We start from the raw sequence: 17,069 nt of genomic DNA, 5'->3' as shown, positions 1-17,069 counted from the left end.
TAAGGATTATTTGATACTGGAGATATTCATAATCGTACCTTCTTTCCAAAAGAGGGGAGAAATAACATGAGAAATATTTGGAATCAAGTCTCCCCTTTGCTGTTATTTCAGATTATTTGAAATATATTTCCCCCAAACCTCTGGCCTTGTGGGAGAGACAACTAAAACTTGCTACTATGGTTTTTGTGTGGTTTCAAGTGAGGACTCACATCTTCAAAATTGGCTTGGGAATCCCTGGTACAATCAAGTGGCTGCTGGCAGACTGATCGTGGCAGCAGGACTCAACGCTGACCCACAAGTTTAAAGAGACCCAGGCTTGGCTATGTACCCTTCTCTCACTGCCCCTCCTCCTCTTCCAACCTTAACCTGCTTGACTACTTCGTTTAGTCATATGTGGAGAACATCATCAATATGACCTCCCACAACACCAAAGTCAACCTGATTGCCGAGCTCCTGCTAAAACTTGTGGAAAAGGCAATGCTCCCAGTTCCGGATCCATATCGAGGCGATGATTGAATAGATGTAAGCTCTACTACATAATCAAGTTACCGGAGTTTATTTTTTCAAGAAAAGTCTTAAAATAAAGCTGTAGTGTTGTTTTCTTTAAGGCAACAGTTTTATCATTCCTGTATTAAATATTGTGAGAAATTTTACAATTATAAGTAAGCCCCTCATTGGCTGATTGTTTTTGTTTAGACCAATCAGATTGATCGAGATTTTAACTGCCAAGTGATGAGCTAGGCAGGTTTTTGAATGCTTTTTCTTTTCTCAGTTCCAGATACAGCAGCCGTAGAAAAAACATGGAACTCAACTCTCTCTACTCTTCGTCTCCTTGAGACTATTTTTAAAGTCTGAACGATTAGGCTAAGTTATTATTATATACGTCATTCAGAGACTTTACGGTCAGAATTATTGACCTTACTTTAATGACGATTCCTTCAAATGAACATGCTTTATGAACTTCTTTGATGTCGACTAGTCGAAAATTGAACCCATCATCAGAAGGCATCATACCAACCCCTTTAAACGGCTGTAATTAATCCAATCTTCGAACAATGCTGAACCCAAATTCCAGTTCCATCTATATATATATAAAATCGAAAATGTATGTGTGTATGTATGTACGCTTTTCCTCGATGTCCACGAAAGGCTTCTTTCAGAGAAACGCTTGTTCGGTTCACAACTTCTTAAAACTTTTTATATCATCTATAAATTGTAATATCTCAGAGTTATCCACGGAGCTCGCCTGTCTATTTAGTTTTATTGACTTTCAAACGTTAATTATTCAACATTTCCCGCATCGGCACGCGTTACATTCGGTTTTCGGTATAAAAAAAAGCGAAACTCGACTCTAATCACAGGCCGAAAGCCAGTTATCTCAAGAGAGCTAAGTAACGTTTGTTCAATGTCGACTTCGTCATATCAGACTGTAGCTTTCATTTCGCTCCTCCTAATAAACAGGGTGCGGGTTTTTAAAAACAAACAAACCGATTTATTCAAAACTGTCCCGCACAAAATCGTAACTGCTGAATAACTATCGCCGTCACGTCAATCAAAAACGCGCACCTGTTTTTTTTAACACTTTACTATTTTCCAACTGCGCGTCGTGAAGGCTCCGTTTTTTTTTCACATTTCCGGGGTTTTTTTCACATACCCCGAAAAACACCCAGGTACCCCTCGCTAGTCTAAAGATAAAGGACGATTACTTTTTGAGGTGTTACGAGCTCTCTCCAGAGTCAAAACATGCATTTCCTTTTTTGCAACAAATTTTTGAGGAATCCTTTATTGTAATTGTTCATAATTTTTTGCCACTATCTTGGGGCTAAAACAGGTGAAACGAAAATTCTTACAATATAGAGATCAAGTGTAAGGCCCAGGAAGTGAGGAGGGGGAGGCACTTGATTTCTGAGAACCTTGACTGAAGTAAAATGAAACAAATTTCTAGAGACTTGTTAATATATTTATTGAAAATGAGAAACAGATGATAGACAGAAAACAGAAACAGAGACATCTTCCCGTAGTTAAAAAACCACATATTCTTTCTCTGTATTGATTTAAAAATAAATAGAAAAGATTTTGTGTCTCTGGGCCTGTGTTTCTCTCCTATACGTAACTTTGATAAATAGTTATTATTATTAATTAAAAATGGGTACTTATGCATTTTTAGTACCGTGCTAAAATAATAACATTTCGAAAGCCATTCTTAATATGGGGAGGGAGTTTTCTAACTTTTCTATGCTTCCACCTAACAATTTAATAAAAAGAGATGTGAAATTTGAATTTAACCTGAAAAAAAAAAAAAAAATACATAAGCACCTATAGATGTAATATTTATTTATATATCTAAACATTTTTTTAATTTTGTAAACATGATTATATTTTAAATTATATTTTCTAAGTCTTCCACCCGGGCAATGCCGCACAAGTACATCTAGTTATTAATAATGTAGATAAACCTATCCGGCGTTGCCCGGAAGTTTTTGTTTTACTTTTAATTTTGTTTGCCCCCCCCCCCCCATTTAAAATAATTTTGAATATTAAATTATTACGGTTTAATCATTTAGTCAATTAAATTATTAATCAAGTTAAATTGTTATCAAACTTTAATTTTATGAAAGAAATGTTTAAATTTTATTTATATATAAAAAAAAAAAACATTGGACGTCAGGTACCTCCACAGTGATGTGTAAAACGTCAATAGTATACATTTTAATAGTAACGTCATCATTTCGTGTGTTTGTGTTAATTTCTATGGATAAGCGTTCGTATTATAATTATTAATGAAGTTACGGTTTTCTTTTTGCTATGGATAAAAAATAATATAAAACTTACCTTTTGTAAAACAAATACATTTTTATTAACGAACTACACAGACTAGAGTCAATAAAATAAAATTAATTTTAATGTCTTCTGTTGACACATGTATTTAAAAATAATGTTCTTTACAAGCCTCCATACATTTTTGAAAAAAAAAGCGCCAAATATAAGAACCACCCTCTATCAATTTAAATAATAAAATCAAAACGAATTTTTTTAAGGTTGATTTTGGATTTACAACTTTTATTATCTCAATAGTCTTATATTCTTTTATATGAATATATTTTTTATTATTGGAAACATGTTATTTAAAAATCCATTTAAACTTCATATCGCGTAATATTTAAATTTAATATCGTTTAAAGCTTTTTAAAAATAATTATTTTTTAGAATTATTTTTTTTTTTTTTGCTGTAATTCGAATATTACCGAGAAACAAATTATCCAGAGAAAGTGTTGTTTTTTTTTATATACATAATATTGAATTTATGTCCAATTTTATTTACAACTTTGAGATAAGTGAAATAAATAACAGGATATTTATATATATATATATATATATATATATATAAATTACTATTTTTTAATCATTTGATCTTTTCAGCTTTAAAAAATGTGGTTTGTATTACTGTACACAGATTCGAAAAAGTTGTCAAAAAACAAATATATAACAAATAAATGTTATCAAAGGCAAGATAAGTTACCTTTCTACCAAACTGGATATATTTTTCGTGTTTTTATTCAATGTAACATGTTTATTCAGCTCGAAAAACATACAGTGTTTAACCGATGTATTGGAAAATTCAAAATGGCACCCGACTCTCTCTTTAACACGGTAAGTTTGGAAAACGGTGTTATAAATAATAAACTACACAAAATACTATTAAAAACCCACCGAATATATGTCAACCTATGTCACGGTAACATATTGAGCGAGTTTCTAACAGTATTTTCTCTAGTTTTATATTTATAGCACTTTTTCCCAAACTTACCGTGTTAAAGAGAGAGTCGGGCGCCATTTTGAATTTTCCAATACATCGGTAAACACAGTATGTTTCTCGAGCTGAATAAACATGTTACATTAAATAAAAACACTGAAAACATATCCAGTTAGGTAGAAAAGTAACTTATCTTGCCTTTGATAACATTTATTTGTTATATATTTGTTTTTTGACAACTTTTTCGAATCTATGTGTACAGTAATACAAACCCACTTTTTCTATAAATGGTAAAAAAGTTAGGATGATAATATTAAATTACAATTACATCGGGTTACATATAGGGGGGTTAAACCTCAGGTTTAACCTGTGGTTGGTGCGCGTTGGAGGTACCTATTGAGTATAAATAATTTCCGAACACTTAATCATCGGTATTTGCTAAGAATTTCAAAGATTTTCTTCCGACAGTTTAAATGCTTACAAATTCCTTTTAAATTTCGAAGGGTCACCAAATATATTGTTTTTTTGTGTCCCTAGATTAAAAATGACTGATCGTATTATTTGGGTTCTTCGAACTACTGTTCTCATCTTGAGTGTCATTTTCACCGGTCGATGTAACCTCCGACCTTCTTCAGATGTATTGTGTCGAACTCGGGAATCTGAACGGAATTTGGAACGGAACCATTCCCAAGTTCGAAGAGACACCCAAGAAGGCCGGAGGTTACATCGACCAAAACGTTGTGCAAATGACACTCAAAATGAGAACAGGGGCCGAAGAATCCAAATAACTAATCCTCATCTCAAAAATTCTGAAACGTAAAATGACTGACTTCTTTATAAATAAACAAAAACGCAATCTGGTAGATTTAATCTCGTAATTATTTTATTAAATAGGATTTCGTTTCAGTACTTTTGCATGGCACCTGCAAATATTAACACCCCCAAAAAATTTAGCAAGCCAAAGCGGGAAGAGGCTTTGTTATCTCTTCCTTTTCCGCGGACGGAACTCTCGTGAAATTAAAACAATTTTCCGGGGATGTTAAAATGCACAAGTGTACTGTTGCATTTTTTTATTTCAATATATAAGCGTAAAAAAACACTACTACTAATCATAATAATTGCGTACAATATTAGTCATGATTACCAGAATAACATCTTGTTTTTGGTAATATTTATTTGTTATATTCGTTTGTTTTTTTTTGTTTTTTTAACCACTTTTTCGTTTTGTTGTCTACAGTAAAACATGTAATCTCACAATTTTATTAATAGAAAAATAATACATAAAATTCGTTGAAAGCGAAGTGCTAACTGAGTGCTCAAATAAATATTTAATTAAATGAGACATTGACGCAATACATCCAGATGAAAATGGATTAAAGGGGCTTTCGTTGTTATATTTAAAATTAAATTTACATTTTGCCTGAAACAGTAAAAAGTAAGGTCCTTATGCAGGAAAGTTATGTTAACGTTATTTAGAAACCCATTCTTAACATTGGGAGGGGGGAGGATGTTTTGTAACTATTCTGTACATTCACCTCACAATTTAATAATAATAATAATAAAAATATATCGTAACTCTTGAATTTAACTTGAAAAGACTATAATATATATATATATATATATATATATATATATATATATATAGCACGGTAACTTCTCTGCATAAACACCAAAAATAATACCGCTCCCCCCCCCATAAGGAAAATGAAAATATGTATTTAAAATTTTTTGGAAAGTATTTAAAAAAAAAAAAAAAAGAGAGAAGGAAGGGAAAAGGTTTAAACAAATACGTTACCTTTAAAGACAATATTATAAACTCGATCGCTCCAACCATCGTCGGGCGGATGGAGGTGTCCATCACTCAAATGAATTCTTTGAACGGCACATGTGTCGTCTTCAGATTCATATTTTAAACCACAAGCACCTGGGAATTGGGCCGACAATGTGCTCAGGAGGAGAGTGCCGTCTACCTCGGTGGGAACCTCAATAGATTCAGAATTATCGTCTTCTGAAACTTGAATGTACTGGCTCATGTTTGGTGGAAGAAAAAAATATATACCAGAAATGGAATATTTTTTTTTTAATTAAAGAGAAACAAAAATGCCGATCAAAACAGGTGAAACGTACACATAAAGTCCATTATGGCGTCACACTATTGCATTCTGGGAAACCTTAAAAAACAAAATGGAGTAATTGTTGGGCGATGTCGTAAATACGAAACACAAATTATTCCAAAGGCAACAATAAAAGTATATTTATTCTAATTTTAAATTAGATTATTATTATTAGATCATTATCTTTTTAAATGTTTTTTTTTTTTTTTTTTTTTTTTTGCGAATCAGAAAAACAGGCGACTTGGAGTTAGGATCAAAGTTTCAAATAAAAATTTCGTATTCTACTTAATTATTATTATTTTTTTTGCATGAAATAATAAATAAAATGTTATTGTTTCACTATTTTAAATTTGTTTTTATGATCATAAAACTATTATTTTATTAAATATTAAAAAAAAAATTTTTTTTAGAAAAATAGAATCATTTTTTTTATCTGGGATTGTTTGCTGCGGACTTTGAGTCTCCCGTTCTCATTCCCCATTTTTTATTCAATATTTTTTTATTAAACAAAAAATTCTACATTAAAAACATGAAAAATAACAAAGTATGCCAAAGCGGATATGACGTCATGATTTTCTTTTAAATTAAAAAAAAAATTAGTAATGGAGAAAAATATTAGAAATTTCCCAATTCTTTCCTACAAAAAATTTCTTATTTGAAAAAGAAAACATTTTACATACACAAAACAATAGATTAATATCAATTAAGAAGAGTTTATTTATCCTATTTTAAATGAGGTCACTTTATTTTTAATGATTTTTATGCAATAAAATAAGATTTTATTAAATAAAAATAATGCAGACGCTTAGCAACGCCACAACAAAGTTCGTTAGAACGGAAATGACGTCATATTTATCTTTTAATTAAAAAATTCAATTTAAAAATGTGACGATGCTTTTCTACATTAAATTGCTAATGTTATTTTGTATATTTATTTTATAAACACGTCACTACTTATCAAGGCTACATGTTACTTGAGGATAAGGGCTAACGAGATGGATGAATCGTTATTTGAACGATGGAGAATATTATGAAAAGATTGAAAATGATGAATGGAATGAACGTTTCATTACTTATGAGAACGTTTTATGACTTTTTTTTTTTTTTTTTTTTTTACTCACGTTCACCCGTAACAAGGCATATCGCCACTTGTACGTCAGGGGCTACTATTTGGGACCATGCCTAGGAAAGATTAACAAGATGTTGGTTTACATTACATTTAAACTTCTGCATATCAGTACAGCCAGGGAAGTAGATAGCAGGAAGGGAATTTCAAAGTCTAGCTGTTCGAGGGAAGAAACTATTAGAATAGAAAGTTTTTTTGGCTTTTAGGGACCTCAACAGTGAAGAGAGGAGATTTTATTGCTAAGTGGGTTTGTCGGGGATATGTACGTCGAGGGGGCACAAGTGCAACAAGTTTATCAGAGCACATTCCATTAAAATACTTGTAAAACAGGCACAGAGATGCAACATTGCGGCGATGGGACAGGGGTTATAGCTTAGTTGACAAAGTGGAACCTATTAGATTGGAAAGTCTTTTTTGGACCCTATCCAAGAGGGACAGACTAGTGGTAGATGCACCAGCCCAGGTGTGGCAACAATATTCCATGCATGGGCGAATGGTGGCCTTATAGAGGTACAGGATAATCTCAGGTGTAAGTAGTCTTCTAACTTGATAGAGGGGACACACCTTTTCAGCAGCCTTCACAATGTCCTTAATGTATTTGTTACAGTTCATATTGCCTGTATATTTGTTAACATTGGATTTGAAGATGATATGTTATAGTATGTAGAGAATCAGTCCCATAGAAATGTATTCGACAGACGAGAATTAAAACTAGACATATTGCAACTGATGTGTTATTTGCAGTTTCCATTCTAAAGGGTTCCAATTTGGGGGGGTATTTTTATGGGACAATATCATAGTAATGCCCTTTTCTCTTCCTTGCAACCTCTTTCCCACAGAAGATACATTGCGCGCCTGTCTCTGCTTTATCATTATTTCCATTGCAAGTGCTCGTCTGAGCTCCAATCTATGGTCCCCTCTCATCAATCTTTCATGAAAAACACCCGTCTAGCTGAAACCACTGTCAATAATTTTCCCCACTCTTTATCTGTGCCTAAACCAAAACATAGATTTCATGAACAAAGCTTCTCTCTCAAAACCGCACGTCTGTAGAACTCTCTTCCGTTAGTCTGTTTTCCAGCTGACTACAACTTGGTTGTCTTCAAGTCCAATGTAAACAAATTCTTCATGAACCGTCCCATCAAATAATCCAATGTACCAAATTTCTACTACTAACGATTACTAAGAAATTATCCCATTGACTACTGTACACTCAATAATCGTTATCCTTGAGTGACCTCCAGGCCTTGATAAGTGGTGACCCCTTTGTAAAAAAAAAAAATCGTTAGTAGTGGAAATTTGGTAAATTGGATTACTTAAGAAGACAGCCCATCAAGAACGTGTTTTATAAATTCAGAAACATACATCTAATTGGCTTAGAATGTTTTTGTTTTTTTAATTTGTTTTTACTGATTAATTATTATTTATTGTTTTTGATGAGCAGACTGTAGCAGCCACAAATTATTTTCTCTCTCAAATCAGTGCCTTCCTCTGAGCAATCTGGTCACCACTGACCACTCAGTAGGCAGGCGCATTGATTTGCGAAAGAAAATAGTAAGTTTGTATGTTCATATCATGTCGGGGTCACCATGTTAGAGAAATGCTTGTAGGTAGCCCCTAATTAAACAAGTAATTGTGAAACACGAAGCGCTGGATAAAGAAACCTTTTTATATACAAAACATGGAAGGATTTATTCAGACCAGTAATAGGTTGGAATGCTTGAAGGAACAGAATATTCGTCTGTGTGGAGTTAAGCATGGAGTTCCCACATGGATTTCGGTCAGTTCCTTCGTGAACTTCTATAGGTTTCCTCATGGTGTTAATCAACAGTTATTTCTGATGAAATTGTTGATGCCAGAAGACGAGGGAAGAGAAAGACCAACCACTAGCAAATAACGGATACACAAACTATTTCTCTCTCTTTGGTCTCTTTTCTTTGCTCGAGGTCCGTTCCAACATGTCAGATAACTTGAGATAGAGGTCCTTTTATCAGAGAAATTCAACAATTCCTTTCCTTTCAACCTGCTGAAGTTTAAATGTAAGGTGAACAGATATCTTGCTGCTCAACTCCTCACAGTTCCCTGTTAGACATGATTCGAAATAGTAGGCCCATACATTCCATGTGGCAATATGCCTTGTTTTGAACAAAAAGAAAAAAATGATCCTTCTTTGGGAAAAGGGACCATAATAGCTGAAGATTGAACAATCAATAAAAAAAAAAAATGCCCAAGAAATTTTCTATAAAATTAGTGTTTACAGCTATCAGAGCATTTCGGAAAATTGCAAAGACTCTAATTCTTAACACTGGTTAAAATGAAAATTGTCTGTATAACAGGTTTCATAACTGTCTCTTTCTCGTGATGACAAAAAGAGAGGTTGTGAACTGCAACAGGATAGGGATGCTGAATCTTTTAACTGTAGCTTCAATAATTACTGCCTTCCATAGTTGTTGCTCTCTCACCACGTTTTGGCTAACTAATCCTCTGGTCGGCTTTGGGTAGAATTTAAACCACTATTTTCAGACAATTCTCACTTGGAACTGTAGAGATTAAATCTACTGCGCCATGGACCCCACAAGGTGATAATGGTTGGATTTTTTTGGTCTAATAAATCCAAGTTTTTTGTTATCTGATCTTCCAATGTTGGGCCTGTACCGAATGGTATATATTTTTTAACTAGCCTGGGCGCTTGGCATTGCCTGGGTGTTTGGAGGTGTGTGTTGAGCAAAAAAAAAAAGTTGTAGTAGGCAGGCAGACTCAAACCCATGGCGCGAAGGCAGAAAAGAAAGTGAAGGTGTGTGTAAGGGTGTTGATTGAGCAAAAAAAAAATTGGAGTAGTAAGTAGGTACGAACCCATAATGCGGCAGAAGAAAAAGAGGTGAATAAAAAACAAATGGTCTTACCGATGTGCCTACCATGGTTGTGATGTCACAGGCAGTCAAAATAACACCTTTTATGCTACGTCAAGGGTTGAATGACTTGCAAAACGTGTCAGAAAAAAAAAAAAACGACCTTCCCTGTAGAAAAGTGTTTAGTTGAGGGTGAAGAAATTAATGTTTTTGGTCGATTTTTCAATATTTGTTGTCCGAAGGATCGAGCTTCAAAATGATACAAATCTCGTGAAAATCCATCGCCTCTGATGGAAGTTTTAGGCAGACATACAAACATACATACATACATAGATTTAAACAGACAGGTGAGATTTATATCATAGACTAGCGAGGGGTACCCGGCGTTGCCCGGGTGTTTGGAGGTGTGTGTGTGTGGGGGGGTTTAAAAAAAAGTAAGTATGAGGATCGAACCCGAACTGTTGAGGCAAAGTTGTGAAAAAAAAAACGTGCGACGTTAACCATTGCCCCACCGCGACATGCTTACGGAAACATGTTTGAATTTATTTAATTACTTGGATTTAGCAGGTGCTCGTTTTAATGAGTTAATGAGGTCAAGTTTGACTGCGGGATTTCATTTACTGCTGAATGCTTTTTTTCCTCGCCCCCAAGATGTTATAGGAAAAAGACTAACCCACATGCGGCGAGCGACAAATATTGAATATTTATCTTCCCGAAATCGAGCAAATTAAATAGACAGGCGAGCTTCGTTGTTAACTGTGAGATATTACGATTTATATGTGATATAAAAAGTTTTAAAAAGTTGTCAACCGACCGACCGACTGCTTCTCTGAAAGAAGCCTTTTGTAGACACAGAAAAAGTGAACACACATACATGCATACATTTTCGCTTTTATATTTATAGATAATTGGAATTCTTTTTGAGATGAGTGGTTTGTATATTTATTTATTTATTTATTTATTTAGTTGGGCAAAATGTGGTGAGACGACAACAACTATGGAAGGCATTAATTACTTAAGATACAGTTAAAGATTCAGCATTCCTATCCCCTCGTGGTTGACAACTTGATGAAGGCCAGATGAATAGTTGGCTGAAACGTTGTGAAACAACAACTATAAAGATGAGGATAACAGTCCACAAATAAATAAATAAATAAATAAAATATACAAATTACTCATCTCAAATGAATTCCAAGAATGAAATAATATATACAAATAATTCCATAATACAAAGAATTCGAATGATTAAATAATATATACTTGTGCACAAGTTGGTGAAGCTGATATGCAAGTCATTGGATCCTTTTTGCTCTCCTCCCCTCTGTGCCTCTGGCATGTGAGGGTGGAGGTGAGCAACGTTCTTGGGTTACATTCAGTGAAGTCTGTGTAGAAACCTGATTTTCTTGACCAAGTCTTATAGAAATTTCCAAACTGGCACTAGCTTATTACTTTCACATGTAGGTGTTACTTTTGGGGAGTTGAAACAATTTTCATTGGTTGAAAATGTTTGGAGTTCACACGTTTCTATGAAAACTTCCCTGCTTTGGGAAGTGATGAAGAAAGTGAATATCAATGAAATAGAGAAAGAAAGAGTTTAATCAATTAGGGCTATTCCACCATATATTAAGTCCATATAAGGAAAGTGAATTTCCATATGTCTTAATTCTCATCATGGAAAATTACAACATCGAATGAGAATTAATTCTTCTTTTAAAACAATGTTATTTTGAACTACTGTTTCTTTTGTGATGAACACACACACACACACACACACACACACACACACACACACACTCATTTCAACTTTAACGACTGTTTTTCTCTCAGAAAATAATCGCATTAATTTCAAGCCAATTGTGACACTCTGGACAAATCAGTAATTTTAAGCTCCATGCTATTCTCACAAAATCCTCATTTAGCAAGTCCTCCATAACGATTTGAACTAATATTCCTAACATGTAAATAAATGTTATTTCATATTAATACAGTGATTTCGAGTTCTTTGTCAAGTGTTGTTATTTTCCGGAGTTATTTCTATATTTTTATTTTGCATGTGTGAGGATGTGATCTGGTGACATCTTTCTTTTAATCAGCGATCTCGTAAGATTTACCTTTAACGGTCCCGTGGATTCTCTACTACTTTTGACTTCAAGAGATTCCTGTACTTTCAACCTCGGTCCTAAAATTGATAGATCCTGATTATGAATTGGTGAACAGTCCAAATTAGGGACTCCTGGCCGGAACTACTATAAGTGGTAATCTCTCCCTACTGCCTCGAGTCCTACAAGTGGTAACCCCCTATCGCGTGAGTTCTTACAATTGGTGTTCCTTACATAAATCCGAAAACTGATGATTACTCAGACGGGATATGATCGCTCGTTTTGAATAACATCACTGAATAAATAACGAGGGGAAAAATTCAGTAAATCATAACTCCTGCAGTATATGGACTGTGATCAAGGAATTACTGGACGAGCAGCGGACCAGAACACTCGCGTGGCACATAATGAAGAATGACATGGTGCCATCAAATTTGTGGAGTTGCATAAGTCCCTCGAAACAAATAAATAAAAAAAAAATTCACTACCACATAATGTAAAATAAACTTGTTTATTTTCGTTAAAAAAAAAATACTTTTTTAGTGTGTGCAAAGGTGACAGTCATTATGAAAGAAGGGAGGGAAGACGGAGGTGAAGACTTGAGAGTGTGAGAGAAAGAGTCCGACTATGTGTTGGGGAGAAGTGAGAGAAAGAGAGAGTTACGCAATTTTCTTTGACGAGCGAGAAAAGCTGTTATTTCAACTACAGAAATCACTCGGCGAGCGTTCAACTTGTGACTTGTCTTTCTGCTGGTGTCTGATGTCCCTCTCTAACGAGAGAAGTTCTTAGTGCCTTTTATATTTCTTTAGCGGCTCCCAGAGGCTTGCAAAAAAATAAGTTTTGTAAATCGGTTCCTGATTGGTCCAAAATTCATATTTTTGACAAAAGAAAATGTGCTTTCAACTACGTCGGCCATTTCTCAAGCATTCTACTTTTTATCCAAGAGGTTTGGTGTGGGTAAATGCTGTAATTGGAGCGCAAATGAATTCATAAATTTTAATGTGTGTGTGTCTTAGCAATATAAAATAAGAAACAGCACAAATTTGACTATGCTGACATGAGTTTTTACAGCATCAATTAATAAAAATATATGTAAAATATATATTGTAGTGGTACTCAGGTCTCATAAGATCCCTTTTTCCATCACAAATAAAATAAAATAAAATAAAAAAAATCATACATGTGAAATAAGCAGTGTTTATTTACACAAAAATATCAAGTAACAAACGAATCATTTTTTTTTAGTGTCCAAAAGGTGTGTCTGGATAGACCGTTATTGCAAATGTGAAAGTTATTGAGACTGTTCGTTGTTTTGACAAGAAAAAGCAGAGAGTGTCCTTTGTTTTCTCAGCGAGAAAACAGACTTAATTTTTGTGTGTGCTAGGAGAAATGAAAAAGAAGGTAAATGTTCTTGCGTGCGGCTGAATATCTGCATTATTCGCCGTATTTGTGTGTGTGTGCGTGTGGTTGAGCGCTTCTCTGTGTGTGTGCGTGCATGTGGATAATTGTGTTTGTCATGCTGGCGGAAAAATATGTAACAACAAAGTCGTTGACGTGAATAGAGAAGTGAGCGAAGAGCGGTGAGCAAAAAGTGAGGAATGCCGAGTGAGAATGAATGAGTGAGTAAATTCGTTTAAGTATCTGTCGATCGGCTCCCAGGCGATGTGAGAAAAAAAGGTTTTGAAAATTAAATCCTTCTTTGTGCGTTGATTGGTTGAGAAGTGCACTCTTTTGTCACGTGGTATGCTTTCAATTACGTCTGCCGAACAAAACACATTTAAAGTTCTGCATGGGCGTATTTAAAAAAAAAAAAAATCTTTGTGCTCTGAAATTTATCTTTTTTTGTTTGCGTGTATAATTGTGTTTTTATTTATTTATTTGTTATTTTTAGAACAAGAAGTGAATGTTTTTTAGGCGTGTTTGACCATACAATATAAAAAATACTGCTGATAATAAAAATAAAATAAAATAGAGCTAGAAAAAGCCACAAAGTCGACAGATTTAAAAATTACCACGCTAAATTACATGCTTCACGTCATGACATCTTTAAATTCTTAATTTAATACGGTCCTTGATATGACCTAAAACTATATCCGATAGTGAGGCCCCACCTTGCGGGCCTTGGGGAGTGTGGAGCCACCCTTTAATTGCCATTGCTCTCAGGTCCACTTTGACCCGGAGCAGGAGTACCTGTTAGGGTCCCAACTATGGGTTAAATAGAATCCGACTTAAAAAAAATATATACTCCATTAAAAATCGTTCCTCAAAATAACTAGATTCAGCATTAAATAACCTGAAAAGGGTTGATATGCCATAAAACAAAAACAACCAACCAACCATCTTAATTTAATTGTTTGCTAATAGTAAATTAAATAAAAAAAATAATGTGCAAGGAATGTAGAGGCAGGAAACACATACACACAAGACGTCACCGAATTTAGTATTTAATATTTAACATTGGTGACTTTATAATCTAACGCATTTCAGTTGAAAACATTATTACCTATTTTATGTGTCAATAGCGAAGTTAGTATAAATTGAAAAAAAAAAACAAAAAAAAAAACGAAAAGTTATCCTATACAAGATGTGTTAGATTTATTTTTAACACAAAAAACAAAAATCATTCACAATTACGTTCTGACATTTTGTGTTTAAAAAATGGCGGATGCTCAATTAAAATCAAGGGAGATAAGTTAGTTTGTCATTCAGAATTGGTCGCACAACTCTTCCACTTTAAAACATACGATAAAACTTGACAATTCTAGTTTTACTTGTTTTTTTTTTTTTTACTTATTTTTCTACTGGATCATTTTTTCGCGATTAAAAAAAAAAATAAATACTAATTTCGTATTAAGTATATAATGTTTTTACCTGAAATGCGTTCATCTAAAATAGGCACCGCCAAAAAATGGCCGAAAAATCAAGTTGTTTTTTTAAAACGAAATTACATTTATTAAAATCCATTATTTCTGAGTAACTTTTTTTTTTCCAGAAAGATAAAACCCTGAATTTTATCATATAGAAAACAGAATAATGTAAAACTTTTTCTACTATTTTTAATTAAATTTTAAATGTTAAATTTTCCCAAAAAGTTAACAATTGACATTTTTTTGTCTTGCACAAAAAACGTACATAAATATTTAAAAAAAAAAAAGAAAGGTTTTTGAAATAATTAATTTATTTATTTGTTGTCTAACTAAGATTAAGGATGATTTTCTATGAGAATATGCAAAAATATTATAATATAAGTACCTGGATTTCAAATAATTCCACTTATTCATATAGGCAACCAGTTACTTCGCATCGACCCAGAGTCTAGATCGACAATGTTTACGTTTGTAGTTGATAAAAAGCAAACTATGGAAGACCAAACAGGCCAAAAAAACTTATTTTTCAGTGACGAAAATTTCAATGTATTATTAACGCTGAGGCTGGCTAGTACCAGATGGGTGACCATTTGTATGAGTTTGGTTTTTAATGTGTATGTGTGTGGGGGCCAGGCTCCCCAAAATGGGGGGGGGGGCAATTTAAAGCAGAATAAAAAAAATTATTGCAGCGTGTTTGGTTCACCGTAGTCGCGGCAAACGTTTTCAAACAGGATCGAAAAAATGATGCTATTTTTAACACAAAGTGCACAATATTTATCGATTTTTTTTTGTATCGATTCTTCAAAGCATGCCCTGTTTAATAATGGTCATGCATTATTCGGCTCGCTAAAAAAAAATTGTTAATTTATTTATCAAAGATTTTAAAATGGCTTTTTTCGTATAAATATTAATTTTTTTTTTTGTTTTGCTTAACTTAAATTAATTATTTTACTTAACATATTCACCGAATTTCACACTTCAAAACTCAAAAGCGGGATAATTAAACACAATCGAAGTTCTGATATTCAGACGTCAAAATAAGGTATGCAAACATTTTTTTTTTTTTAAATCTATCATTCTGTCCCTTACAACAACACAATATGGGACAAGATCAAAGTGTAGTATCTGTTCTTCAGATGCTGCACTTCTATTTCTTGTTCTCTTTCGGTGGAGGAGAAATCCTTCACGACTGAGACAATTTTTATTTTTGTACCTTTTCTCCACGTTAAAAAACGACCCTGGTGTCTAACTCTGTCCTGTGGGGAGGCATAGTAAATAGGTACAACAACACAATATGTTGTGTTCAGTTTCAGATGATTGTTTTAAGCATATTTGTACCCCCTCAAAACAAGGGGGGGGAGGTTGTAAGCAAAAAAAAAAATATATATATATAAATATCGTTTGTGAAAAATAAGTACACTGTTATAAAGTTCATTCTTCTCTTAATAATCGCTGCAAATTTCGTATTGGTCGGATAATCATCTGATTTTTGGTAGATTTTTAAAAAGACGGTCCGTCAAAAAGTACTTACCTGCCCCCCCCTCCAGTTTTGGCGGTGCCTAATCTAAAACATCACCAATGTAAACAAGCACCCAGAATTTTATTAATAAAAAGATGGAATTTTTTGGTGCTTCTTTAGAAGCCAACCTATTTTCAAAACAAAAATACTGAAAAATTATAATTAAAAAAAAAAAAAAAAAAAAAAAAAAAAAAAAAACGACCCTTTTAGACTATTGGGACGAAATTTCGGAAATCATAATTGAACATGAAAACAATGGTATCTACGTATTCCGCGTATTTGAAAAACCTCTACGTATTCCTCGTAAGATGATTATATTAAAAAAAAAAAAAAAAACGAAAATCTATAAGAGAAAATTATTTATTAAAGAAAAAAAAATAGAATTTGATGAAAACGATCGTGAAAAAGGGAGGTAATTTTCCGTTTCGAATTAAACAAGATGGCTGCAATTTTCAAAGTATTTTTTTTTAATAATTCAGTAATATTCAGGTAATTTTGATTGCATAATTTGGAAGCTATCATTGTAACTCAACCATTGTTTTTTTATTTGAAAACTCCATTTATCGACTACAAAATCTCGTCCCAATTCTGTAGAAGCGCCAAAAACGTTTACGTACGTACCCGTCCAGGATCGAAGATATCACATTCCATTGATCAAGTATTTTTTAACTAAGAAATTCAAACTTTATGACTAAGCGAGACTTAGTTTTTGATCCGCCATGTTTTATAAGTAAGGGGAGA

The 17,069-nt window shown here is 33.4% G+C and overlaps 1 protein-coding gene across 1 annotated transcript in view; it reads right to left on the bottom strand.

Annotated features, from left to right (window-relative positions):
* LOC145259719 (TAR DNA-binding protein 43-like) overlaps window positions 1–5,982 on the bottom strand; it is a 40,454-nt gene extending 34,472 nt beyond the window's left edge. Inside the window, exon 1 of the mRNA XM_080117404.1 lies at window positions 5,550–5,982. Within this exon, the coding sequence (XP_079973530.1) occupies window positions 5,550–5,787 (238 nt within the window). The 5' untranslated portion in view covers window positions 5,788–5,982. The remainder of the gene's footprint in view (window positions 1–5,549) is intronic.
* Window positions 5,983–17,069: the final 11,087 nt, after the last annotated feature.

The sequence above is a fragment of the Euprymna scolopes genome, chromosome 35 (genome assembly GCF_053919585.1).
Source record: "Euprymna scolopes isolate OS-2025 chromosome 35, ASM5391958v1, whole genome shotgun sequence".
Taxonomy (NCBI): domain Eukaryota; kingdom Metazoa; phylum Mollusca; class Cephalopoda; order Sepiida; family Sepiolidae; genus Euprymna; species Euprymna scolopes.
This window is presented reverse-complemented; position numbering and strand designations above follow the sequence as displayed.